General features: G+C 27.6%; 4 protein-coding genes across 5 annotated transcripts in view; 2 read left to right on the top strand and 2 right to left on the bottom strand.

The window, feature by feature from the left end:
• Nucleotides 1-20480, top strand: part of Prosalpha4 (proteasome alpha4 subunit) — a 33332-nt gene extending 12852 nt beyond the window's left edge. Inside the window, exons 2-7 of the mRNA XM_029321913.2 lie at nt 18442-18829; nt 19272-19398; nt 19481-19594; nt 19683-19816; nt 19885-20067; nt 20170-20480. Coding sequence (XP_029177746.1) covers nt 18728-18829; nt 19272-19398; nt 19481-19594; nt 19683-19816; nt 19885-20067; nt 20170-20259 — 750 coding nt within the window. The 5' untranslated portion in view covers nt 18442-18727 and the 3' untranslated portion in view covers nt 20260-20480. The remainder of the gene's footprint in view (nt 1-18441; nt 18830-19271; nt 19399-19480; nt 19595-19682; nt 19817-19884; nt 20068-20169) is intronic.
• Nucleotides 932-16407, bottom strand: LOC114945646 (scoloptoxin SSD14). 2 transcript variants are annotated; one of them, XM_029321910.2, is made up of 11 exons: nt 16355-16407; nt 11431-11584; nt 10893-11020; nt 10386-10525; nt 9971-10203; nt 9642-9802; nt 8647-8870; nt 7338-7533; nt 3437-3602; nt 2854-3000; nt 932-1765 (listed from the first exon to the last, which is right to left on the bottom strand). In XM_029321910.2, the coding sequence occupies exons 1-11, from the start codon at nt 16360-16362 to the stop codon at nt 1577-1579; spliced, it is 1746 nt and encodes a 581-aa protein (XP_029177743.1). In that variant the 5' UTR covers nt 16363-16407; the 3' UTR covers nt 932-1576. The 2 variants fall into 2 exon arrangements, with proteins under 2 accessions (XP_029177743.1, XP_029177742.1); XM_029321909.2 differs by lacking the exon at nt 16355-16407 and adding an exon at nt 16143-16342.
• Nucleotides 20481-20727: 247 nt separating the features above from the next.
• On the bottom strand, nt 20728-22084 carry EMC5 (ER membrane protein complex subunit 5). Its single transcript, XM_029321989.2, has 3 exons — nt 21926-22084; nt 21093-21145; nt 20728-20935 (listed from the first exon to the last, which is right to left on the bottom strand). The coding sequence occupies exons 1-3, from the start codon at nt 22005-22007 to the stop codon at nt 20744-20746; spliced, it is 327 nt and encodes a 108-aa protein (XP_029177822.1). The 5' UTR covers nt 22008-22084; the 3' UTR covers nt 20728-20743.
• Nucleotides 21936-26304, top strand: Noc3 (Nucleolar complex protein 3). Its single transcript, XM_029321988.2, has 10 exons — nt 21936-22286; nt 22588-22859; nt 22940-23234; nt 23311-23599; nt 23714-24048; nt 24166-24536; nt 24609-24773; nt 24868-25222; nt 25783-25880; nt 26006-26304. The coding sequence occupies exons 1-10, from the start codon at nt 22281-22283 to the stop codon at nt 26214-26216; spliced, it is 2397 nt and encodes a 798-aa protein (XP_029177821.1). The 5' UTR covers nt 21936-22280; the 3' UTR covers nt 26217-26304.
• The last annotated feature ends 213 nt before the right edge of the window (nt 26305-26517 follow it).

Here is a 26517-nt window from a genome sequence, read left to right as displayed (position 1 = left end):
ATTTACATTCCGTTTTATGAAGACGGAAAAGTATCGGATTTAATACGCGGATATTATTAATGAAGGTCATGTTTGTATTAACGGAAAGAGATATTCTATATTCAAACAAGTGCAGCAACGCGATTAAGGTAGAAACTCAATAAGAATATCAATTACAGCAGTAGTGACCTTGAAAGCAAAATTCCTAACAACACTTTTTACTGATCTGGAGTGACTCGTCGTGTACACGTGCTGAGAAAAATCGTTAATTTCACGAATAATTTATGTAACTATAAAAACATTTTTTGTTTCATACTTTCACATATTTATAAGATACTTTCACTTATCAGGATAAATAATAAACTTATTCCAATTTTGACATTTTCGGATAGAAATTTGGATTATATCATTTTGAAATATATAGAATATAATTTATATGTATAATGCTAGATTCAATTAATTATAGACAATGAAAATTCTTTAGTAAAATAAAGTTGTGTAATTTATAATTTTTCTCCGAATATAAATTTCATATTCAGAAATTATAAATCACGTAACTTTTTTATGTTTCAATGCTAAAGAATTTTTATTATTTATATTTAATTAAAACTAGAATTAAAGTGAATTCTCTATATTTATCGAAATAATATAATTAAAATTTCTTTATCATAAGTTTATTATTTATCCTGAGCTATCAGAGAATACATCATGTAAATGTTCTTATTATGAAATATCTTATCTCTCTGATCTTTTTACGCCATTTTAGATGATTATGCTATTTTTTTATTTATTGGCTTGTTATAAATGCACGTATACTATTAAATTATTAATTAGTCAATGATATTGCAGTTAATTAGAAAATTATGTTAATTATAGAGACTACATAACCGATGTAGAATCTTATGTAATTCCAGGTATAATAAATATTTGGAATAGACAAAAATACATAATATAAATATAAACATTTTTATTTTCGTGTATTAAAATTATATATGAAACATTATGAAATATGTACAAATGTGATGAGTTATAAATGCTAAGCATCTTATAAAAAAATACTAATATACAATTCATGTAATACTTTTAAGTATTTATAGCCAAGATTAAAAAGAAAATTATATTATATATTGATTCGATTATTCATCAAGTATTTTCACATTTAATCGACACAATATATGTATATTGAATCAACAGATTGCTCAAAATTATCATACTTATCATAAATTTATTCTTTATGGATCATGCTTCGATGTGTATAGATATCTTAAAATTATAATTCTAAAAATAGGAATCTGTGCTATTTTTTTATCTAAGAATAATTTAATCATGTATTATTTACTTGCAGTCGACTTTGTCAATTTCAAAAAATTCTTTGCACTGCTTTATTTTTTGAAATAGGATTTTTCATATAAAAATCCATATTATAACTATATACGTAAGAAATTCTTATTTTCTACGTCTATGGTTATACAAAATGTATTAATATAAATTAAAAAGCTACTTACAATTGCTAATAGCAATTGAAATATTACGACAGCATATAAAAATGTCTAGTGTTATAAAGTCTGCATCTGCATAATAATACTGAATAATCTCTTTAGTAGCCTGCTACACTTCCTTGTCGGCGATAATCTGAATTCGCGGTTAAAAGTCCATTTTCTTTGGATACTGCCGTGATCGCACTGCCAATTCCAGAATAAGTGGTGATATTATGTCCAACCTTGTTCAAATAATTTAACGTGTCTGGACAAAAATATTTCTCGTTCTCGACATTCATTGGGAACAGCTGTAATGTTTCAATAATAATTAATTTATTTTAGCTTTAAATTGTTAATTTTACTTTAATTAATTTCACAAATATAATTTTTAACAGAATTTTTGAAATATAATTATTGAAATATCCAATGTCAAAACTTAAGAAAATGTGAAAAATTATAAATTTTGAACAAACAATTATTTCAGCAAGAAATAATAGCCTATTCATCAAACTGTTATTGTTAAAAACAGTGTTAAAAAAATATTAAGCTTTATGAAATTAAAAATCATTTTGCTTAACATAATAAGACGATATATTTAAGTCCAAGTGCAACTTCACAGGAGTATATAATTAACGTGAGTCGCCATTAATAAATATACACAATAATATTTTTTTTTAATTGACCTGACTGGCAAATGATTTATTAATTTCACAATATTTTATTTATTTTGAAGATTACGTCATAAAACAATATACGATATAAAATGAATATAAAATGAACGCTGTCAAGATAAGATTGGCCGTGTTCTTTTACGGAGGTTCTCGTGGAATTTTTATATTAATATGTCCAATAGGCATTCTAACATTCTCTGGATGTCCTTAGGATGTCCTCAGGACATCCAGTTCATCCTAACACAGAGAACATCCTAAGGACATCCTAACATTCTCTGGATGTCTTCTGAACGTCTTTTAGACATATTGTGCTGTTAGGGTTAGCAATTGGAAAAATGCAAAGGGTTACACAATTCCTTTTTTGGATAAACGTTTGCAACAGATGCACATTAACGAAAACTTTGCCAAATTAGCCAAGGCACTTTATATCGCCTATAGAAATTTAACATATACAAAAATCCAGTGCGTTAATATGAAGATTTTTGATTACAGGATCAATAAAAAAATTCCACTAGAACCTCCGTAAAAGAACACGGCCAATTATCTTGATAGCGTTTATTTTACATTGTATATTATTATTTTATAACGTAATATCTTCGAAATAAATAAAATATCGTGAAATTAATAAATCATTTGCCAGTCAGGTCAATTTTTCAAAAATAATATTATAATAATACAAATTTGATTTTTAATCAAAAATCAATAATTATACTAGTCGAACTCACTTGATGATGAAGTCTACGTGCATCAATCGCCTCTTTTATGTTGTAATTAGACAACAAATGTAGGGCCATACTGATTGCCACACTACTTGTAATCTTGGTTCCACCGGCAGCTCCTATCACTAATCTCACGTTGTTATTTTGATCGACCTGAAATCGTACAATTGCTTATAACTTAGCCATCTAAAATTATTCTACACATTTCTACCTCTTTTAAATCATAAACGAAGCTCTTATACAGAAGAGACCTACTCGAGTTTCTATTTAATCTATCAAGTTGCGCGAGAAACATTAGTGCGATTTCAAGCGGCGACAGCTGCTTGTTCAAGAGCTATGTTCTTAATGATCGCGTGCATTGCGAATTGCAATTATATCATTGTGCCGAGCGATTCTCAGAATCGATGAGCACTATATATAGATATATATCGCGATCGTTAATCTCATCTCGAGTATTATGATAGATCTTCACGCGATAGAAAAAAAAACACGCGCATTAAAAGCATCCATTTTTTCGTCCGCGAGCTTTTTCCCGGACTTTTCGAGCTCTCGATAAATATATTAAACGTTCGCCGGTAAAATGGCTTACCACTATGGTCGGGCACATCGAGCTCAACGGCCGTTTGCCAGGTCGGATAAAATTCGCCGGTGACGGCGGAAGTCCGAAACCGTTGGTTATATTGGGCGAACTAAAGTCGTCCATCTCGTCATTAAATATTATTCCGGTGGATTCTGAACGTATCATTGCACCGAACCTGTTAAATAAAGATGCTTTATAAAGTGATAAAATACTGCGCGTTATAAATTCCGCAGAATTATTGTAAGATTCTCTCTCCCTATCTCGCTCTCTCTCACTTCAGCATCCCAGAAATCGTTCCATTTTTAAAATGGATATAAACTGCAGACATAAATGTGTATACCCATGTCGAAAGCGAAGCGATTCAATCGATCCTTCTCGCGATTTTTAAAGTGTCTCTATATCGAATCTCTATAATCGATAACGTAGATATAAAATGCACATATTGCACTCGTATTTTTACGAAAGTGCCAGGCACTTAAAATTGAACAGCTGATTATTTTCTATCGTAGAATTGAAATAGGAATAGTTCCCAATTTATTTACTATATACATATGTTTTAATACCTATGCAGGATGTTGAAAAAAAAGTAAAATATTTTAAGGGAATTTAGTATGTCTCAAAACAAGTTATAAATAATGATTTTAATAAAAATGAGCCATTTTTATTTAGATATTTGCAATATCTCATACGTATATATATATATATTATATATATATATATATAACTTAACTTACCTATAATTTAATTTAATTTACCTATATTTATATGAATAATAAAAATATCTCAAAAACGATTTATTTGTGGATTCATATTTATTAAGACTTTTCGACTTTAGGGCTTTTACTGAATCCTCTTAAAATATTTTACCCTTTTTGTGTCTGTACACTAAAAAAATTTATTAATTCTTAATAAGTATTTATTTCAATACTGTCAAATAAATCATTTATTTGAAACTAATAATATTTATTTGATATGAAAAATATTTATTTAATATAAGACTTAAGAAAATCCTTTTTAAAACAAATAAATATTTAACAAAATTAAACAATCATATATAGTAGGCCAACTAAACGAGCAAATAAATAAGATGTAAAAATTTTTTTATTAATAGTTAAATCATTAAATTAACATTCCGTTACAGAATCGATATAAATTGTAAACGTTTCGACTGCACTACAGTCTTTATCAATACATAAAAATTAAATATTAAAATATAAAGTTAGATGTTAAAAATACAAAGTTAGTTAAATATTAAAATATAAAATTGAAACGATTCTTCGCTGTTGACCAATAGATATGCAAGGCGATTGGTCTGAGATGCCAAGTTATGCGACATTTGAGCATGCTACGGATATAATACGCGAATTAAATCAATGTCAGAAAATATTAAAAAATCTTTCAACTTACATTATCGTTTTAACAAGTCCTTTTCCCCGATATTTCAAGTGTGTGTTGCGAAGTCTGAATACCAAATGTCAAAATAGAGAGCGTGATGTATTTATTTATTACCAATGTTTTTTCTAAATTATGATTCAGCAAATTTTTTAAGTATGTCAAAATAACTACTGTCTAACAATTCGGTGTCTGTATTTAAATTAATTCCATTTTTCTGTTCTTTAATGTGGATCATTTCAGATATTAGTCTTTTTTGGTAATTCTTTTCATGATCCATAATTTTAATATAATCAGGGAAAACAATACAAGATACCGACATAATAGCTTCATTGGACGTTGTTTCATTATTTACTAATGTTTCCGTAGATCTTGCATTAAACGGCATCAACAATAGATGGCATTTTATAGAGTCACACACAAAGATTCCCAAAAATGAATTCATAGGTATGATAAAATTTATATTAACTTCTACATTTTTCACTTTTAATAACATAACTTACAAACAAATTTATGGGACTCCTATGGGTTCCCCACTTTCTCCGATCATTGCCGATATAGTCATGCAGGACTTGGAAACATTAGTAATTAGTAATTTAAATTGCGAAATGACTTTCTATTTCCGTTATGTAGACGACATTATTTTATGCACTTCCGCTGACAATATTACATATGTTTTGAACGAATTCAACAATTATAACGATAGACTACAATTTACATTGGAAAAGGAGGATAATCGTTGTATAAGCTTTTTAGACATAATGATCAAAGTAATAGATAACAAAATTTATTTAGATTGGTATCACAAAAAGACATTCTCAGGTAGATTACTTTCATTTTTTTCAAATCATCCGACTTGTCATAAAATAGGAACAATTTATAACTTGGTAGATAGAGCTTTATTACTATCACATCCGCAATTTCACAAAAAAAATATAGAGAAAGCTATTAACATTTTGCTATCCAACGGTTATCCTCTTGATCTAATTTTCACAGAAATAAAACGCAGATTAAAAAATCTCTCAACTAAGAAATTTAACAAGCCTAATAATAACAATATAACAGATACTAATAATACTAATACTAACATTAAATATTTTGTCATACCATATATAGAATCAATATCTGAGAAAGTTGCTTCAGCAATAAGAAGACCTGACGTAGTGGTAGGATATCGTTGCATTAAAAAATTAAATGACTTCATAAGAGTTCAAAAGGACAAAAATAATTGCCCCACGAATTCTAACGTTATTTACAAATTGAATTGCAACGATTGTGACGCCACATATGTCGGACAGACAAAAAGACAGCTAGGAACGAGACTTAAAGAACATAAAAATAATATTAAATTAGACTCTGCTAGACATTCGGTTATCACGGAACACATTCTAAACGAACAACATACATTTGACTGGGACAATATTAAAATTATGGATCATGAAAAGAATTACCAAAAAAGACTAATATCTGAAATGATCCACATTAAAGAACAGAAAAATGGAATTAATTTAAATACAGACACCGAATTGTTAGACAGTAGTTATTTTGACATACTTAAAAAATTTGCTGAATCATAATTTAGAAAAAACATTGGTAATAAATAAATACATCACGCTCTCTATTTTGACATTTGGTATTCAGACTTCGCAACACACACTTGAAATATCGGGGAAAAGGACTTGTTAAAACGATAATGTAAGTTGAAAGATTTTTTAATATTTTCTGACATTGATTTAATTCGCGTATTATATCCGTAGCATGCTCAAATGTCGCATAACTTGGCATCTCAGACCAATCGCCTTGCATATCTATTGGTCAACAGCGAAGAATCGTTTCAATTTTATATTTTAATATTTAACTAACTTTGTATTTTTAACATCTAACTTTATATTTTAATATTTAATTTTTATGTATTGATAAAGACTGTAGTGCAGTCGAAACGTTTACAATTTATATCGATTCTGTAACGGAATGTTAATTTAATGATTTAACTATTAATAAAAAAATTTTTACATCTTATTTATTTGCTCGTTTAGTTGGCCTACTATATATGATTGTTTAATTTTGTTTAATTTATACGAGCCTTTCATTAATTAAATAAATATTTATTTGAAATAAACGATTCATTTGACAGTATTGAACTAAATATGTATCAATTTAGTCATTTTTTTCAGTATACAGTATACGTAATATCTATTTCACTAAAAAATAAATTTACATGAAACGACATTATTATAATTTTGACGTAACTACACTGAAAAAATGTATTAAATTAACAAATATTTAGTTCAATACGTTCAAATAAATCATTTATTTGAAACAAATAACTTATATCAAATAAATATTATTAGTTTCAAATAAATGATTTATTTGAACGTATTGCACTAAATACTTATAAGAATTAACTAATTTTTTTTGGTGTAGGTTTCGCAAATAATTTCATATAAATGTATCATGTTAATTGCAAATAATTTGCAAGTATTATATTTCGCGTTTGCAAATAATTTCCAACACTTACACCTGATTAATGGTCGATGTAACGGAGACAGCGGAGCCGTCAGGAGCAAGAACGGAAACGTGAGCGGTTCCTGAATCCTCGGGTGTCTCAGTAACAGCTCCATAGTCCCTCGGATCCTGGCTCGTACGGTCATCCTTAATCTTTCCCTTGATTATTTCCGCAAAATCGGCGGATGTTAAATTAGCGAGAATCGAGTCTACAAAGAAATAATTCCGTTGCAATTCGCGAGCGCTCGCTCAATTGATAGACTTCCAGTGAATTCCAAGATAAGTCGCAGATAAATTCAGATTCAGTCTTGAATGCTGGTCTCCGATAAATATACGTTACGTGATAAGATACGAACTGACGGTCATTATGGAAATAATCGGACGCAGCGATTATCCGAAGATAAACGTGCTGAATCGCTACGATGCGTATAAAATGAGTGCGAACAAGAAGTTAATTTTTTCTCTTTTTCCTCAATTAATTATCATATATGTGTCACTTAATTGTTATCGTCAGTATATTATACGAAGAAAAATATTTTTGTTTATAATATAATTATCTTATAAAAATAGTTTTAAAGTATTACACGAATGCAATGGTTTCTATTTTAATAAAAATAAATCATTAATAATTATTAATCTATTTTTATTAATAAATTACTCTTTTATTAATAATCTCATAATTATGATTTGATAATTATATATGAGGAAAAATATTTCTGTCTATAATATAATTATCTTATAAAAATAGTTTTAAAGTATTATGCGAACGCAATTGTTTCTATTAATAGAAATAGAGCATTAATATAATCATTAATCTATTTCTAATAATAAATTACTCTAGCCTTGATAATCTCATAATTATAATTTGATAATTATATTGTGATTAAGCAAATTCTTTTCAATGCAATTATTGTGACAATTACATCTCTGTCTCGTTGATGAACTTTAATGTTTTATTTTTTTCATGTCTGATGATTTGAATTATAACGCAGGTTTTTTATATAAACATGTGTTTTATATCCCTCCCCGAAGAGTTATACTTTTCTAAAGAGGGAGGTAAAAAAATTAAGTTTTCGCCTTTTTCATAAATTAAAAAAAAGAAATTTGATAGATATTTTTCACTGATAAAAAGGATATTTATTAATATTTAAAAAATATAAAAACTTAATTTTTACCTCCCTCTTTAGAAAAATGTAACTCCTTAGGGAAGGATATAAGAGTATATGTTTGCATAAAAAACCCCTCTTAATTTTCGACAAAGAATCGTCTCCTAAAATTGTTCGCACTTATTTAGATATAATTATGCATCTATGTAATCTCACCTATGCCATCAACAAAATCGGGATCTCCCAACTCGGTTCTTCTTGCGTAAGCCCACTTGAAAGTCTCCACTATACGTTGCCATATTATATTCTCATTATTAGCCGGTAATACTCGGTGAAGAATGTTCAATATCAACATCAAAATTGCACCTGAACCCGGCGGTGGAGCACTATAGAACGTCAGATTTCCCATTTTCAATGAGATCGGCTTCTTCCATATGGCTCTGATAAAAAGACAAGATTCTATTATCGACACACGATTTTTACTCCTTTCAAAGTCTTAAATTGGCTGGTTACATCTACATTGTCGACAAATTTATTAAGAATACAATACATATTTATTAATAATTTCAATTAATAAATTTATTAATAATTTAAATTGATAAATTTATTAATAATACATATTTATTAATAATAACAATACACGAGAGTAGCGTAAAATCAATCAATGAAAAAAGAATATAACTGTTTTATTTACAATAGAGAATTGTTTTCTATTGAATATTTTTTCATTGTTATCAAACCAGCTTTTATATACTTTTATCGGCCTTAATTCCACTGGCTTGCAGATAATAGACGCCGTATTCGATATTATTTCAATCAACAAACGGATGTTTATACCCGTTTAATTAATCAATTTGTTAACATTGAATTACAATATAAAATTCATCCTTTTAATTCAGATATTTCGTTCGCGAATAATTATTTTGGCGGTTTTATTCACGAAATACACGATTTCCATTATTATCGTTACAGTCTTTATTTACCATCGTACGTTATTTACGTACATTCTATCGTAAAACGAACTGCATAGAAATAGTCATTTTGTAATTATTTTTCATCTATTTTTCTATATAATTATATATATATATATATATATATTTTTTTTTTATATAATTTTATATATTTTTTTATATTGCATATAAAGCAGGTTTTTTACGATTAATATCCTTGAAAGTCTAAAAGAGATTCAAACTGTCAAAAAACGCACTCACCTGTACGCTGCAAAATCCTCTTTCGTAATTATCCCTTTAAATGAAGTAATCTCCCTGACTAAATTATCAGTAATATTACCTCTGTAAAATATATCGACACCATGCTGCGCTATTAATTTCAAAGTCTTCGCCAATTGCGGCCTTTTTATTCTGTCACCTGCCTGCACGTAAACATGAGATTCCAATGTTAGTTTTCATAGTTTTCCTTTTACAGAATATATCGAAATTAAGTTTCGATTCATAGGTAGAATAAAAACAGTTGTAATAAAATAAATAAATAAATAGAAAATAGGTTCGATAAAAAGAAATAAAAAGAGGATTCCACTCACGATCCACACTCTACCGGTATTGGGATTTATGAGTATTTTCGCCAAACTGCTCTCGTTTCTTATCATAGGCTCCTTGCTCACCAAATACCCGGCAAGATAGTCATTGATGAGAGATCCAGTTTCGCACAATTTAATAGCAGGCTCGAATAATTCGGACCACGGTAGTCTCCCGTATTTTTTGTGCGCTTCCCAATAGCCCATAAGTTCGCCTGGAACAGCAACTGCCAGTCCACCTATTCGATAGCACGCACTTTATTATTTTTCGAAATCCATTGTTATGCAAAAATAGTGCAACAAAATTTATTTATAATTAATCGTTGCGGTATAATAATTGTTGTTGCCTGACATTTACAAGCGGTTTTGACATAACCGCATAAATATCGAGAAATACTATAATGAGAAAAAGATCCTTTACCATACATAGCTAGATGAGCATTGCCATCAAACATATCCTCCGTCGCAGCCATCGGAGCTGTCTCTCTCGCATCCAGATAATCCATTGTTTTGTTTTTCGCGTCCCATATTGTCATAAAAAATCCACCACCCAGTCCCATACTGTAAATCAAAACAATATATTTTTTTATTATATTATATATACAATATTATATATTATATAATATATACTTTAACATATATTGTATTATATGATATATAATATATATTAATATATATTATATAATATACACACATATATATATATATATATATATATATATTAATATATTTTAATATATATTTTTTTGTTCACAAAAATGATATAATTTATTATTTTAATGATATATATAATTTTTATTGATATAAAATAAATTATAATTATTAATAAAAATTATATATATTAATTATATACATTTAAAATAATTAATCAAATTTTATTCAAGTAGATGAAATAGATTTAGAAAAAAATGATAAAATTGTACAATACCTATGCAAGGATGCAACACCTTCGCAAAGAAGTGCGCCTATCGCAGCATCCACTGCTGAACCATTTTTATCTTGTAAGATATCAGCACCAATTTTTGCACATTCTATTCCGTTTGTCGACACAGCACCCTGTTTATAGAAAATTTAATGATTCAATAATCGTGAAAAGTTGCAAAAATTATCTATCGCGTTTCAGTTTTCCTCGACTAGTCGAATATTTGGGAGAAAATAATAAATCAAACAAAATAGTTATTAAATTAATCATTCTAATTATAATATATTTCTTTTAGAATAGACACTTTTTTATCCTTTATTATTATCTTTAAAATTAAATTTTGCAAAATATAATTAATATTATTGACAATTTGCAGAAATTTTACTTGGAAAGCCTCCTCTTTTTCAGAAGAATAAATCTTTCTGAAAATATTTTGTTTCTATTGTTTAGTCAAATGTTTCAATTGAGGTTCAAATCACGTTGTTAATTTTTAATTACACACATATTACAATAATAATGAAATGAATTGATCGATAAATATTACCTTCCTATATTGACCCATTTTGGAGGAACTGACGAATTTTGAGCCGCATTTGACATTTGAGTTTTGTGTCATAAAAATTACTATTATTGCTATAAAAACGGCCACAAGTACGACCGCGGTTACGCCGAATATAACCAACTTTTTCCTTTTGACTCTGCACAAAACATGTAAAAATTAAACGTTAAAAATTAAATTTTTTTACAATTTATTCTCTCGACAATAGAAAATTAACCGGAATTGTTGCGGTTGTTTCATAAAAATTTGCGATTGAGTATTGCGACAATCACCAGTAGGACCGACCATGTGTGACGTGCATTCTTTAATTGTAGATATTGCAAACTTAATCGAAACTCGCGCACACGTGTATGTGTGCATATGTATGCTGATATTCAATATATAATAAAAGATTTTTATTTGACATCGCTTCTATTCAGCAACTATACGGGGTGTTAAAAAATTAGACCGACGCAAACTTTGAAGAAAGAAACAAGACTTCAAAATAAACATTTTTTATTAAATAAGAAATATTTTTATCGGCTCTCAATATTAATAATAATATAAATATAATATTTTAAATTAAAATTTTTTATTAATACTAATTTTCTCTACAACGTTTAGTTTTAATATTACATGATATGAGATAGGAGTTTGTGACTTTTCAGTTTATCACTTTGTATTTTTTGAGCATTTACTGTAAGAGTTAATTACTTTTATATGTATTTGTTCCGGGTTTTGTTTAAGATTAAAATACAATTTAATTTTTCCACTGTTTCATACCATGTAGTATAAAACTAAAAATCGTAAAGAAAAATAGTATTAACACAAAATATTTACTTTGAAATTTTCTATTTCCTTTCAAAATTGTTGATCTAATTTTTTAACACCCTCTATATACGTGATTTAATATCCGATTAAATAATAAAAAAGGAAACTAGTCATATATTAATAATATGTATAAATAAATAATAAATAGGAAAAAATTTTTTATGTATATAATAATATAAAAGTATATAGAAATATATATATACTTCATATATATAAATATATATATTTCATATATAATTTGACATGATTATGATTATTTATAATTTATATATAAATTTATATAATTATGTATAAAAATGGACATATTTTACATATAATTTTACGATTCTATGTATAATTATACAATTATTTATTTAATTAATATAGATGTGGATGAAAATTGACACTAGCCAATGTTAAAATAAGAATTAATGAAGCGAATTGTTGTTGTGATTGTAATTAACAAATATATCTGCCAGTTTGGTCAAGAGACAAGAAATTTATTAATTTTTTAACAATTATTTATATATAATTATATATAAAAAATTTTTTCCTAGGTAATATTAATATAGTTTCTTCTTTTCGAAAAAAGGTGCATACCAATCGCGATACACATCGTTTTATTATCGTGGTTGATATAAAAGAGATCAACTACATAATACACAGTAACTGTATAATAAAAGTCAGTGATGCTTGAAGCTTCTACCGGTACAGATCTCGTGACCGTGATTATGCGCTGACGATTTGCCGTGACCGCGTTTTACCTCTGCGTCACTGTTATTTCTATTAGTGACGGTAAAATATAATTATAATCGCATGATGATATAGTGGAAAATTTTACATTGTGTCCAATAAATTCTGTAGATTTTTTTTACAGTAGAAAATCATTTTACATAATGCACAATATAATATACATTTTGTATTGTACAATACAAAATATATTTTATGTATTTTATATATTTTATATATTTTATATATTTAAATATATTTAATATATGAATATTTTATATATATATTTTTTATATATTTAAATATATTTTATATTGTATATTTTATACATATACATATATTGTACAACATATAAAATTTATATATATAGCATTAATTTTGTAAATAATTAAAATTCGAACGAAACGTGATCATATATTAAAATAAATCTCGATAAAGTGAACGAAGTTGCTAAGGATATATGATAATTGTGACGATTATTTGCAAATGTAAATTAAAAATTACTTCATAATTACATTTCAGAGACACAACATGACATATAATTGATAAAAGTCATAATAATTAATAATTATTTAAGAATCGACATAAAAAAAGAAATATGTGTATCACTTGAGGGAGATTGTAAATTAATGTCACCTTTACTGCCGTTGATTCAAGAACACGATGCAGTTATTATCATTGTATAATCGCAGCTGTACATACGCATAACACATTTACTATATAAGAGATACGGTGAAAGAGATTGCATAACACATGCATACTTTATTCAATATATTCATATCTCACAAGCATCGAGCTATGCACTTTCAAAAAATTATATATTTTTATTAATTTCATGCATGACGTAAAATACGACTCCTAAATTGTGAGAAAGACAGAAAAAAACGCATTTGCATAATCGATAAAAATTATCATAATACTATAAGCAATTAAATTTCACAATCAGTCTACGAGATTTGATTCAATTTATATATGCCTGTACATAAATATTTAATCTGCGAATTTCCTTTATTTTATGTGTGTATATATAAAATAATCAATTATTTAGTATAAAATATGCATACACACACACACACGCGATAACATATGTTATTAAAAATACTTTATCTCTGCTTCTTGATTCTAATCATATAAACGTTCAATAAAGATATGAGATAGAATAATTAATGCAGTAGATGTGTTTTGTGCAGATAAAGAGCTAGATCCTCTGATTTTATCACAATCTCTTAAATGCGAATTAAATATCTTTCATCTTTAGTCATCAATTATCAAACCTTCTGAAGTGGAATAATTTTTTTAGATAAAGATGGTCTGTAAAAATATTTATCGAAATGTTGAAGATGAATGTATTTATTGTTGCATTTTTAAGAATGTATTATTAAGGAAATTGTTAATAGAGAAACATACATGTATATCTCGTTCTCTTTTACAACCCATAATTTTTATTATGTGCTTGTGACTTTGAATTATCTGCGTAATTACAGATGTCTGGCTAAATTACAAGTGTAAAATCTTCAGTTGTATAACGTAACATAATTCATTTGTCGCATTCTTGTGATATTTTAACTAATATATTTTAAATAATAAAATAATAAATCAAAAAGTAATTAAAATATAATTAGAAAATATTAAAAAAATTCTTTTTATATGTAATATTTATATATATAATTGATTATTTAAAAAATTATTTAAATATATAATTTATATATTATTAATTAAATTCATAAGATGATTTTAACAATATATATTTTTATTTAAATTAATATTATTAACTTAATAATATTTTAAATTATTTTTATTTTTTAAGTGTTTAAAGATTTTCTTGAAAATATATCTTTTTTTTAAACTTTATTTTTAAATTTATTCTCGGCACAAAGATATACTTGTGATAGCATTATGCAAACAAATTGCAAATGAATAATGCACAAAATGCAAATATATTGTAAATGTTACTTTATCTATTTAGTTAACTATAAAGCTGATTATTAACTTCACTATATGCAAGCGTCAAATGCAGTTCATGGATAAGTATTATTGCACAAAACGCAACCGGCGTTTTCAGTAAAAATATTTCCTTCAATCTTTTTCTTTTATTCTATCTGACTTATGATATTGCAATAAATAATTTGTTCGTATTTACGCGCACGTGATGATGACGTTATACAATAGATGCAATGGTGCATACAACGCCTTAATTGCACGTGATTATATTGTTGCTAATCACTCGGTGGATTAGTGCAGACAATGTCTTACATTTATGGATTTTCTCCCCTGTTACATAATGTTTCTCCTTCTAGAAGAAGATTATTAATTGTTGACTTTTTGAAAAAAATAGATTAATAAAATTTATTCTTGTGGAAATGATATATAAGAAAATAATTTTTTATTGTTTCACGAATTAAATTTCTATTTGATTTACGATAATCCTGAGACACTTGAAGAACAAATTATGAATTTCACGTTGAACAAATCAATTATTTGCCATTTAAATAAGATTAAATAAGGCTTAAATAAGATATTCTTTCAGTAATCCAGATGAAAACAATAAACATTGCTAAACGTCAAATGTAATACATTTATAACCTTTTTGATAATCATTAGACAATTTATGCTTTACTAATAATATTTACAGAGAGACAAATGTGCGTTTTTACTTCTTCAAGGCAAATGTGATATGTCAATATTTGATATGGGGAGACTATTTTTAAAATTCCGATATCTCAACTTTATCACGTTAATTCAGTGTTATCACATTGTTTTTGGCTCGGTTGATCCCACATATTTTATTTATTTCTAAAATATATTACTTGAAAAATACATATAATTAAATTAAATACAATATAATTATATATTCGGTACATCGTGTTATAAATATAAATAGGAAATGAATCATGTTAAAAAAACCCGACAAACTCATCGAGCATATTTTCAAGTAAATCACAAGTATATCTTCATATTGACGACACTGCGTTTTAACATTTCACAATTTTGACAAATTACAAAAACCCAAGGAGCAAGCTGACGTTATTAAACGTCAAAAAGACGTCATTGACGTCAAAATGGCGTCATTTTCACGTTTAATGACGTTATTGACGTCCAAATGGCGTTATTTTCACGTTTAATGACGTCATTGACGTCTAAATGACGTCATTTTGACGTTTAATGACGTCAGCTTGCACCTGGGAACCTCTGGCAGAGAATTCATTTCAATTGACACTTGTGCGAAAATAATCTTTCACGTAACTTCACATGCACGTTAAAAATATAAATATTTATCTGTTTTTTTATAAATCAAACATCGAATTGCGAAAAAATGATGAGTTCAGCCAAACGTTTCGCTTGTTGCATACCATGCATCTTTGCAGAATGATAAAAAGGAAAGTATACCGACCCGATCATGTTGCACAAGTGAATGTAACTCAGCGCGAGCACGACCAGCCTTGACTAAACGTTTCTCTAAGCCAACCGGTTCTCTTATAAGAGCAACGATATCGTTTCTGCCTATTCATCCCCACTCGTTCATTTAAAATTCTGAAAGCCGAAACATTAATTAATGAAGAATAAATATAATGCGATGTGTGACGAGGCAAAAGTGTAACGAGCTGATTGTATAAATAAAGTATATAATAAGATAACACAATCAATCTTGATATAAAAGATATTAATTATAATGTTTAATGGTATTTCGAAATTTTATGTAACGCGTACTGTTGAATTTAAACTATAATTTATTTTTGTGAAAAAAAAAGTTTTACTCTCACACGCATAAGTAACATTTTTTATTAAAAATTAAGAAACTTTTTTGAAAATTAATGCTAATCGAATTTTATTAAAAATTAAGACACTTTCTTTAAATTAATGCCAATAATCGACTTGGAAACGGAGCATGACGTTTGACAGTTGTAATTTTGTGATTTGAGAAAATACATTAGAAATATGGCTATTTCGTTATTTTATTTTTATTAAATTTTTATATTAGTGAAATAAATTAATTTTCAACATAATAACTGTTTGAATCAAAATTAAAAGAAATAAGGGATCTATTTACAGCATCTAATATGTAATGGATAATATATTACAACTCAAATAATTTTGCAATTTTATTATTAATTTAATAGAAAATATATTTTATTTTACAAAGAAATGCTTGTATTTATCTCTGTACATTTTGTATTTTCCAGCATTGCATTCTCGGAATTTGTAAAGAATTTTCCTTGAAATGAGAATGTCGAGGATATTCCATACCGGAAAATCATATGAATCATAGGAAAGTACAAAACTGATAATTCCAATTATTTTAGCAACACTTTTGATTAAGAAATATGTTTATATTGTATGGGTTATCATAATTTCTACTCAACTACGAATGTTGTTTATTTCATTATGAATGCCATATATCGCTTACAATATATGGTTCCAAGAATAATATACACAATATCATAACGAGGTAATAAACAATGCATACGTAGCAATAATAATTTTTTAAATACAAAATAAATGTGTGAAATATTATAAATTTAAAGAAAATGTATTACCATAAAGAAGCATGGCAATAAGCCATATAAAAATTAAAATAATAGAATAATTAGATCCAAATACTAAAAAAAAATCAAATCTAAATATATTTAAATAAAATATTTCAGCTACATGTATTCAGCAATATATTTAACACTGTGTGTGTGTACTTGTAACATATTTTATAAATAATAATTGCACTTATTGCTAGTGCAAATCTAAAAAGATTCTATATGAATTCTATTTGATTGTTTCTAAAAACTATTATTTATTTAGGTTTTTTTTTAATTAATTAAAAGTACAAAGAACGAATGAAACGAAGCTATATAATACACGATATATTTTTAAACTACAATATTATATGAGATATCAATTAGTATAATTTATATATTTTTTAAATTTAATACAATTTAAAATATAATAATAAAAACCTATTATATTTTATTTTATACTTTATATATACTTAAAAAACGTCAGAGAGAGATATATATCTTTACTTTTAATTTAATATTAAATTTAATATTAAATTAAATATTGACATATAATCACTTTGACTTTAAGAAATCTGCAATTTTATATAATAGTTTGATAGTTATCTGATCAATTAAAATAAAAAAAGTTAAGAGAGCGTAATCTATTTTTTTCTCTTCTGTTCAATATAATAACATTTACTAATATTCTTTTCAGAATCAACAATTATATATTTTTTATATATTTAATTATACATAATTATATATTTAGTATATATATATTTTTAATTCAATACAATTTAAAATACAATAAAATAAACCTATTCTATTTTATATTCTCTATACTTGGAAGACATCAGGGATTTAAGACAAATCTGCAATTTTTTAATATATAGTTTGACAGCTAACTGATTAACTAAGATAAAAAAATTAACAGAGAGCGTAATCAATTTTTTCTTTTCTGTTCAATAATAACATCATTAATTCTTTTCAGACTCAACAATTGTGATGCATTCTAACATCCAGACTAGACACGTGTTCAATTGAAAAATACCGAAGAGCCAGCGTCTCGTGGGAAAATTTCCGCCACCATTTGAACTGTCACCGCTCGCGCGCAAGCGCAGAACCCAGGGAACTTTTCGGTTTCGCCGCTAGGGAAATGCGTTGTCATGTTCGTGTGTGCGTGCTGGATCTAGATGTGCAGTTTGGCGACTCCTCGGAAACGGCGGAGTCATTTCGAGTTTCTTGAAAAACGGTGCTGATCTCGAACGGCCGGGACGATGTCGGCGAGATACGACAGAGCGATCACGGTGTTTTCGCCGGACGGCCATCTGCTCCAGGTGGAGTACGCTCAGGAGGCTGTCAAGAAGGGCTCGACGGCGGTACGTCAAGTTCCATAACCTCTCTCCCGCTCTTTGGGAATCGTTTTCCGAGATTCTCTCCGCCTTTCGTTCGTCTATCTGTCAATTTGAAAGCGTTCTATTATCGCACGAATTATAATAAGTCCATAATAAGATCATTTTATTTTGTTTACCGCACGTATGACTCGGCGAATTCTCTCAGCTAGGTTAGGATAACCAGTTTTGTATCAACATATTACCGTCATTATATTATATGCTTACTCATAGGTCTATTTTGACAGATAAAGTATATAAATGTCATTTTTAAATAGTAAAAAGTTACAATGATGTCTAATAAATGATATAAATTGCAATTTTATTTTTAATATTTTACAATTTTTATGTTATATTTAATATTTTTATATTAGTTTATATTTTTTGTATTTTTATTTTAATATTTTTAATGTTATCTTTCTGTGGACAGGTCGGTGTACGTGGTGCAGATGTCGTAGTTTTAGGCGTCGAGAAGAAATCTGTTGCTAAATTGCAAGAGGAACGTACAGTGCGCAAAATATGCCTCCTAGATGATCATGTAATTATGGCCTTTGCAGGTACGACATTAATTGCCACATTAATACAAATATTAATTTTATGAATCATGTGAAATATAATAGTCACTATCCTTTTTAACAGGTTTAACTGCCGATGCTAGAGTATTAATCAACCGTGCGCAAGTTGAATGCCAGAGTCATAAGTTAACTGTAGAGGATCCAGTTACCTTGGAATATATTACAAGGTATATTGCAGGTATGATTAACTTTTCGATGCTTCTCCTAAACAGACAATTAAAATTATTTGTAAAACAATTGTACTTTCACATTATTATTATTTACAGGCTTAAAACAAAAATATACACAGAGTAATGGTCGTAGACCTTTTGGTATATCCTGTCTCTTAACTGGATTTGATTATGATGGTGTACCACATCTGTATCAAACGGAGCCATCAGGAATATATTATGAGTGGAAGGTAAATCGCAATAAAAGAATAAAATTATTTTAATAGCTAAATTTATCTCAAATGTTTGTTCCATAAAGGCGAACGCAACAGGACGCAGCGCTAAAACTGTGCATGAATTCTTGGAGAAGTATTATACTACGGAAGAAGTGTCGACAGAAAAAGGTTGCATAAAACTTGCGATCAGAGCACTGCTTGAAGTAGTTCAATCTGGACAAAAGAATTTGGAAATAGCAGTAATGCGACGTGGACAACCACTACAGGTAAACTTGCAATTTTTGCGTAAATATGCTTTAAAATAAAAATATAAATATCTTTTCCTATATAAAGCATCATATATTGACAATTATTATAATTTTGTTTAGATGTTGGATACAGACACCATAGGTGAATATGTAACAGAAATCGAAAAGGAAAAGGAAGCAGAGGCAGAAAAGAAAAAGCAGAAAAAGTGATGCTTTTGCCCATTGTGCACTTCTATTGTACCATTATTAATTTTTCTTATAAAATAAATATACTGGAAATAGGAAAAAAACCTGATAAAGAATGAAATTCGATAAAATCGTTCCTTATTTGTACTATTTACTGTCACAAAACTATATGAAATGTACATACAAACTTATATTACAAAATTCAAAATTTAAATTACAATTAAACAATCACAATATTTCATGAACTGTGTTTAATAAATTATTAAATTTTGCACATTTGTATATTACATATTAAATATTGTTACAATTTTCATTATAAATTTTCTTTTATTCATGTTTTATTTAATTTCTATAATTAGTGAAGAGGATATTAATATTTTGATAAATTTTCTCAACTAAACTTTAGAAAAATGTGTTTTAACAAACTATATAAGTAAATCTATATATATCCATTATATTTTTCAATAATTTAATATAGAGAAAGTTCAATAATTTAATAAAAAAACTTTTATTCTGGTACATATTCTGGCGAAAGAGATCTCCCACGATGATTAAATACTTGAAAAGCTGGTAAATTTCGCAGTGTTTCCCAGGATTTATTCTCCAAATCGACAACAGCACGAATTTCTTTAAAATCACCGGCAATGTACAGAACACCATACATAACGATAAATAAACTGACTGTACCTTGAATTAAAATCTACAACAATAGTAAAAATATGTTAACAATATATATTATTCCACACAAAAATACTTTTTCATATTTATTAAATAGCCTATCTGCGTAACAATCTTTAGTTATAAAATAATTTAGGTTTTTATATAAAAAACCAATAGTAATATCAAATGTCACTTACATCAATTGGCAAAGTAGTAAATTCCTGTTCAGTAATTCGCAAATAGGAACGATCTGCGAACAAGGTTAAATTTTATAATAATATCTATTCGTTTTAATTTGTTCTATTCGTTATTCTCTCTCAAAAATTATACATTAATATATAATATAAATATACATATAATAATTAGTATTATAAATTAATATTATAATAATATAAAATTAATATATTATATTATATATATACAGGATGTCCCATTTTAATGTCCCACCCCAAATAAGTGTTTTATTAAAAATTGTATGGTTTTCGAGGAGGACATAAGGTGGTGCCATTACCTTGAATAGTTGCTTGAAGGTCACGTAAAAGTCACCTTGAGGTGAGATCTTGTCTTATAACTCAAAAAGTACTTGAGATAAAAATGTTTCATTATAATGTTTTGGAAAGCTCTCGATGTCAGCTACAAAAATATGTAATAAAAAGTAGGTAGTTCTATTTAAGAAATTAAAGGTGGCCTTCACATGACTCTCAAGCAACTATTCAAGGTCAAACTAATGGCACCACCTTATGTCCTCCTCGAAACCATATACAACTTTTGTCTGAAACATTTTTTCTACAATCAAAACACTTATTTGGGGTGGGACATTAAAATGGGACACCCTATATATATTATATTATTATATTATTATATAATATTATAAAATCTCACATATATAAATTTATAAATACAGAAAGAGCAATTAAATCAGTGGAAAGGCTATAATTTCTCTATAATGTTAAAATCGATGTAACCTAAAAAAAAGGAATATAACGCGTTGAGAGAAAATCGGAGTAAATAAATAGTGAAAAATACTTACGTTGTGCCGCGGAATAAGCCGCGTGTAATATAGACACAGTTCCTATAAAAGTTATAAACTTATGCATAGCCGTAGCAGGCATTTTGAGGAAAAATATCACAGATCACATCAAATATTTTGCAGCAGTGCGAAGTGCGACACTACAAAAAGCAACGATTATCGATTACCCCAGTCAGGGTTGCCTCTTCTTCACCCTAGAACCTAAATCAAAAAAATACTATGCACACATGTTTGACACGTGAGCGCGTTTATTTCGGAGTTTGAGATTGCAATTTCTTTTTATTATATGAAAAAAATTGTTTACATCAATTTACATCGAATTTAATTTAGAAAAAAATTCCATTTCCTTACAAACATGGGGGTAAGAATTAACAATTTTTGCAATATAATTTAAGAGATATATTTAATACTAACCTCTCAAAAGTTGACAAGTATATAACAACTTTGTTAATTGAACGATTTAATTAATTTGTAGGAGAGTTATCATTATTAGTAATTATTTAAAAGTTCAATTTTTAATTCTCTTCGGTCTTGAAATTATATATATATATTTTTAATTCTCATCTACTTTTAATTTTTAGTGAACTAATTTGTAACTCTGTTTTTACATAAATTTGAAATTTTATTTAATGTAAATATTTAAATAATTATTTATTTTTCAGAAACTAAAGAAATCCAAAATTAGTAAAATTAAAAGAAACAATCAGATAAAAACGAAGCTGTCAAAACAAGGGAAACTTAAGACTCGACGACATAAGCCACCAAAGAAACAACCTCAGAAAGTGGCAGCCCCACGTCCGGAAGCAGTTCAGGAAGAAGAAAGTGATCAAGGAGAGGATTTGATGGATATGGTTGAAAAAGATGATTTAAAATTCTTAGAGAAAGCTATATCCAACAAATCCTACAACTTATTAAAACAAATTCGTTTAACTGAGTACGATTATATATTTAAAGAAATTTTTTCCAAGATGAGTATCTTCTGTAGAACATATAATTAATTATTCAGTTTTGTAGATCAGACAAAGAAGATCAAAGTAAGAAAAAGAGGAGAAAAACGAAAGATGAGCATCCATTAGAAGAATTATATGAAAATAATATTTCTAAAATCATGGAAGAAACATCCGGGAAATCGGTTCGCATGATGCTTCCCATAAAATCTCAAAATGGTCTTTTGGAAAAACGTGTTATTGAAGAAGATAATGAAATTACAAACGAGGAAGAGGGTGAAATCACAAATGATAATAATCAAAAAGAAAATGAAGAAAATCAAGAAGAAAATAGTGACATAGAAATGAACGTAGATACATATGTAAGAATTGAAAAAAATTATTGCAAAATATAAATTTTAGAAATTGTACACATAAAATATTGTTTTCAACTTGCAGAATAATTTGCCAGAGACTGAAAAACCAGTGTCTACTATTGAACTTTTGGCGTGTCGCGAAGAATTATTGAGATCCAAACGTTTCAAGATAGGCATACTTTCAAGCGGTATTTTAGAAAACCCTCAACTCAAATCTGGAAATTTTAAAGTACTGCTAGACATGATGGATGAAAGAGCTTCAGAAGTTTACATCACTGTTAAAAAACTGGCAATGGTGTCCCTACTAGAAGTCTTTAAAGATTTGCTACCATCTTACAGTCTTCTACAGATTTCTCAAGAAGGAGTAAAATGTATGTGTGTTTACATATGTAACACTTACACATATAACAAAATTATAAAAGGATAAAATCACATAACATACATGTTATTTAATAATTTCTAATGAATTTTATTTGTGATTTTAGTGAAAAAAGAAACTCTTGCGCTGCAAAACTATGAAGCTACATTGTTGAACAGTTATAAAAGTTATTTAAAGAGACTCGAAAAAATATCTAAGGTTTTGAGAAAAAAGAAAGGGGACACACGATCAGGGAACGCACAAGAAACTCAATTAGGCGAAATAGCTATATCTTGCATGTGCGAACTTCTCACCGCCCATCCATACTTTAATTTTTCCGTTAACATAACTGCTTATATTCTTCCTTTCTTGGATCACAAACAAAGTAACATAAGGGAGAAAGTGGCACAATGTATTTCTCAAATATTTAAAGAAGACAGACGTGGTGAATTATCTCTCACGGTAACGATATTATAATTATATATAAAAATTGTATATTTTATATTTTAAAACGTTAATCTCCATCAGATTCATTATCGAATTATGATGACATCTATTTATGCTAAAATAAACTTTCAGATAGTCCGAAAATTAAATCAATACATCAAATCAAGAAAACATTCTGTGCATCCTGAAGTCATAAGAGTATTATTATCTCTTCGCATAAAAGATGTTGATCTGGACAAGGAAAAAGAAGAGGAAACAAAGCAAAAAAAGCTCATGTCTCATAAGCAAAGAATTCTCGCGTTAAGCAGACGGGAAAGAAAAAAGAGTAAAAAACTGCAAGAAATAGAAAAAGAATTACTCGAGACAAAGGCTGAAGAAAATAAACAAGCAAAATCAAAAATTCTCACTGAAATTACAAGCGTAATATTTACTATATACTTTAGAGTTCTAAAACAAGCTCCCAATAGCAAAGTACTGTCCGTGTGTCTGGAAGGACTAGCCAAGTAAGACATTTTATTTATTACCAGTTTATATATTTTATTCCTATTTTTTTATATTTTATCTGTACATTTCAGATTTGCGCATTGTATCAATATAGATTTCTATCAGGACTTAGTAAGTGTTCTAGACAGATTAATAGAAGAAGGTTACTTAAATTTGAGACAACAATTACATTGTGTTCAATGTATATTTACAATATTATCCGGCCAGGGTGCAGCGCTAAATATTGACCCATACAAGTTTGTATATAAATCAATGCTTTTATTTTATGTTTTTATAAACTAGTGTTACTTGATTAAAAAATTACGTTCCCTATCTGTATTTTTTGTATAGATTTTATGTGCATTTGTATAAAAATATACTGAAAGTTCATTGTGGGAGGACGCACGCGGAATTTGAGATTGTATTGAAGACATTGATTCAGATTCTCATTCATCAGCGAAAAAGAATTTCGCAGACGCGTCTGATAGCATTTGTGAAGAGAATAAGCGTTCTAGCTTTGCAATCACAACATAATGTAACGTTAGGGATCCTCGGTATTATAAAGCAAGTCCTGCAATTTGGCAAAGCGGCGCACATTTTGCTGGACACTGACTGCATCGGAGATGGTCATTATCAGATCGAAATCGAAGAACCCGACCATTGCAACGCACATTGTACTGCATTGTACGAACTTGTTGCTTTGCAGGTACATCTTTAATGCAATACTTTTCTAAAAAAAGAGACGTACTATACGATAACCAGTGTTTGCTGTCATCTAAATAATAATATAGATGATCATCTAGATAAAACTTTGGTGTTATTTTATCTTTATATAGATAATAAAAATATATATTATCTATATCTGCATCTTAGATGAAAAAAAAAGAATTATCTTTACTAAATTATGTAGAATAATTTTCAGATAATTTTAGTTTAGAATCATAGCACATAAAAATACTGAAATAGTAGAACTTAAGCAGTAAGCGATAAAAATTTATAAGTCAAAATATAAATACATGTAATTTTATATCTCTTTTATAATTTATATTTTTTTTATAACTATGTTTACATAAGCATTCTTAAAAATTATTATCTAAAAAATTATCTAGATGAATCGCTATATAATTTAATCTAGATATATTTAAAACAAAATCATCTTTATCTTATCTAAGATGAATTTACATATTTTTATCTCATCTTTATCTAGCTAATTTTAAAATCATAAAATCATCTAAGTATAACACTGATGATAACATGTTATTACAGCGTCACTATCACAGTGTAGTTCAGCAGCTTGCTAGAAACATAGCACATGTGGTGCCTGCGAGTGGTGAGGGTAGTTTGGCTATCGAAATTGCGAAATTGTGAGTACCAATTTTGTCTAACAATTTATATATGTAGAAATTCATGCAAAGCTTTATCATAAGCTATCGTGAAGAAGTTAGGTAAATTAGATTTTCTCTATGTTTGATTATTTTATTAATTTTAGAACACCGGAGGAGCTTTACACAGAGTATGATCCTGCAGGTGTAGCATTCAACCCTACCATACCTATTCCAGGGCAGGTTACTGTTAAAAAAGCATCGTCACATTATAGCATGAGTTCTAAACTTGAGGAGTATCTTAATATTGTTGATATCGACAATCTATTTAAGGACGGATATGTGGACTTTTACAAAGCTTGTAAGAGCAACTCATGAAATGAAATAAAAAATGTAAATATATAAGAAAAATAGCATTTCTGACTAAAATCTTGTCAAAAATATATATAAAAACTTTGATACGAAATCTTTTTTTCATAATTCATAAAAGCTAGTCTCATATATTTAATCCAAGTAATAATATTATAATAAATAGTAATTCCTTTTTAATATAAATATATAGAATAATTAAAATTATATATTATTTAATAATATTTGATGATATATTAAATGTATTTTATTATATATATATATATATATATATATATATATAATATATTTAATATTAACTATATTATAT

Source organism: Nylanderia fulva, unplaced genomic scaffold (genome assembly GCF_048542155.1).
Source record: "Nylanderia fulva isolate GAGA-0341 unplaced genomic scaffold, ASM4854215v1 Scaffold32, whole genome shotgun sequence".
Taxonomy (NCBI): Eukaryota; Metazoa; Arthropoda; class Insecta; order Hymenoptera; family Formicidae; genus Nylanderia; species Nylanderia fulva.
Note: the sequence above shows the minus strand (reverse complement) of the source record. Positions and strands in the feature narration are given on the sequence as shown.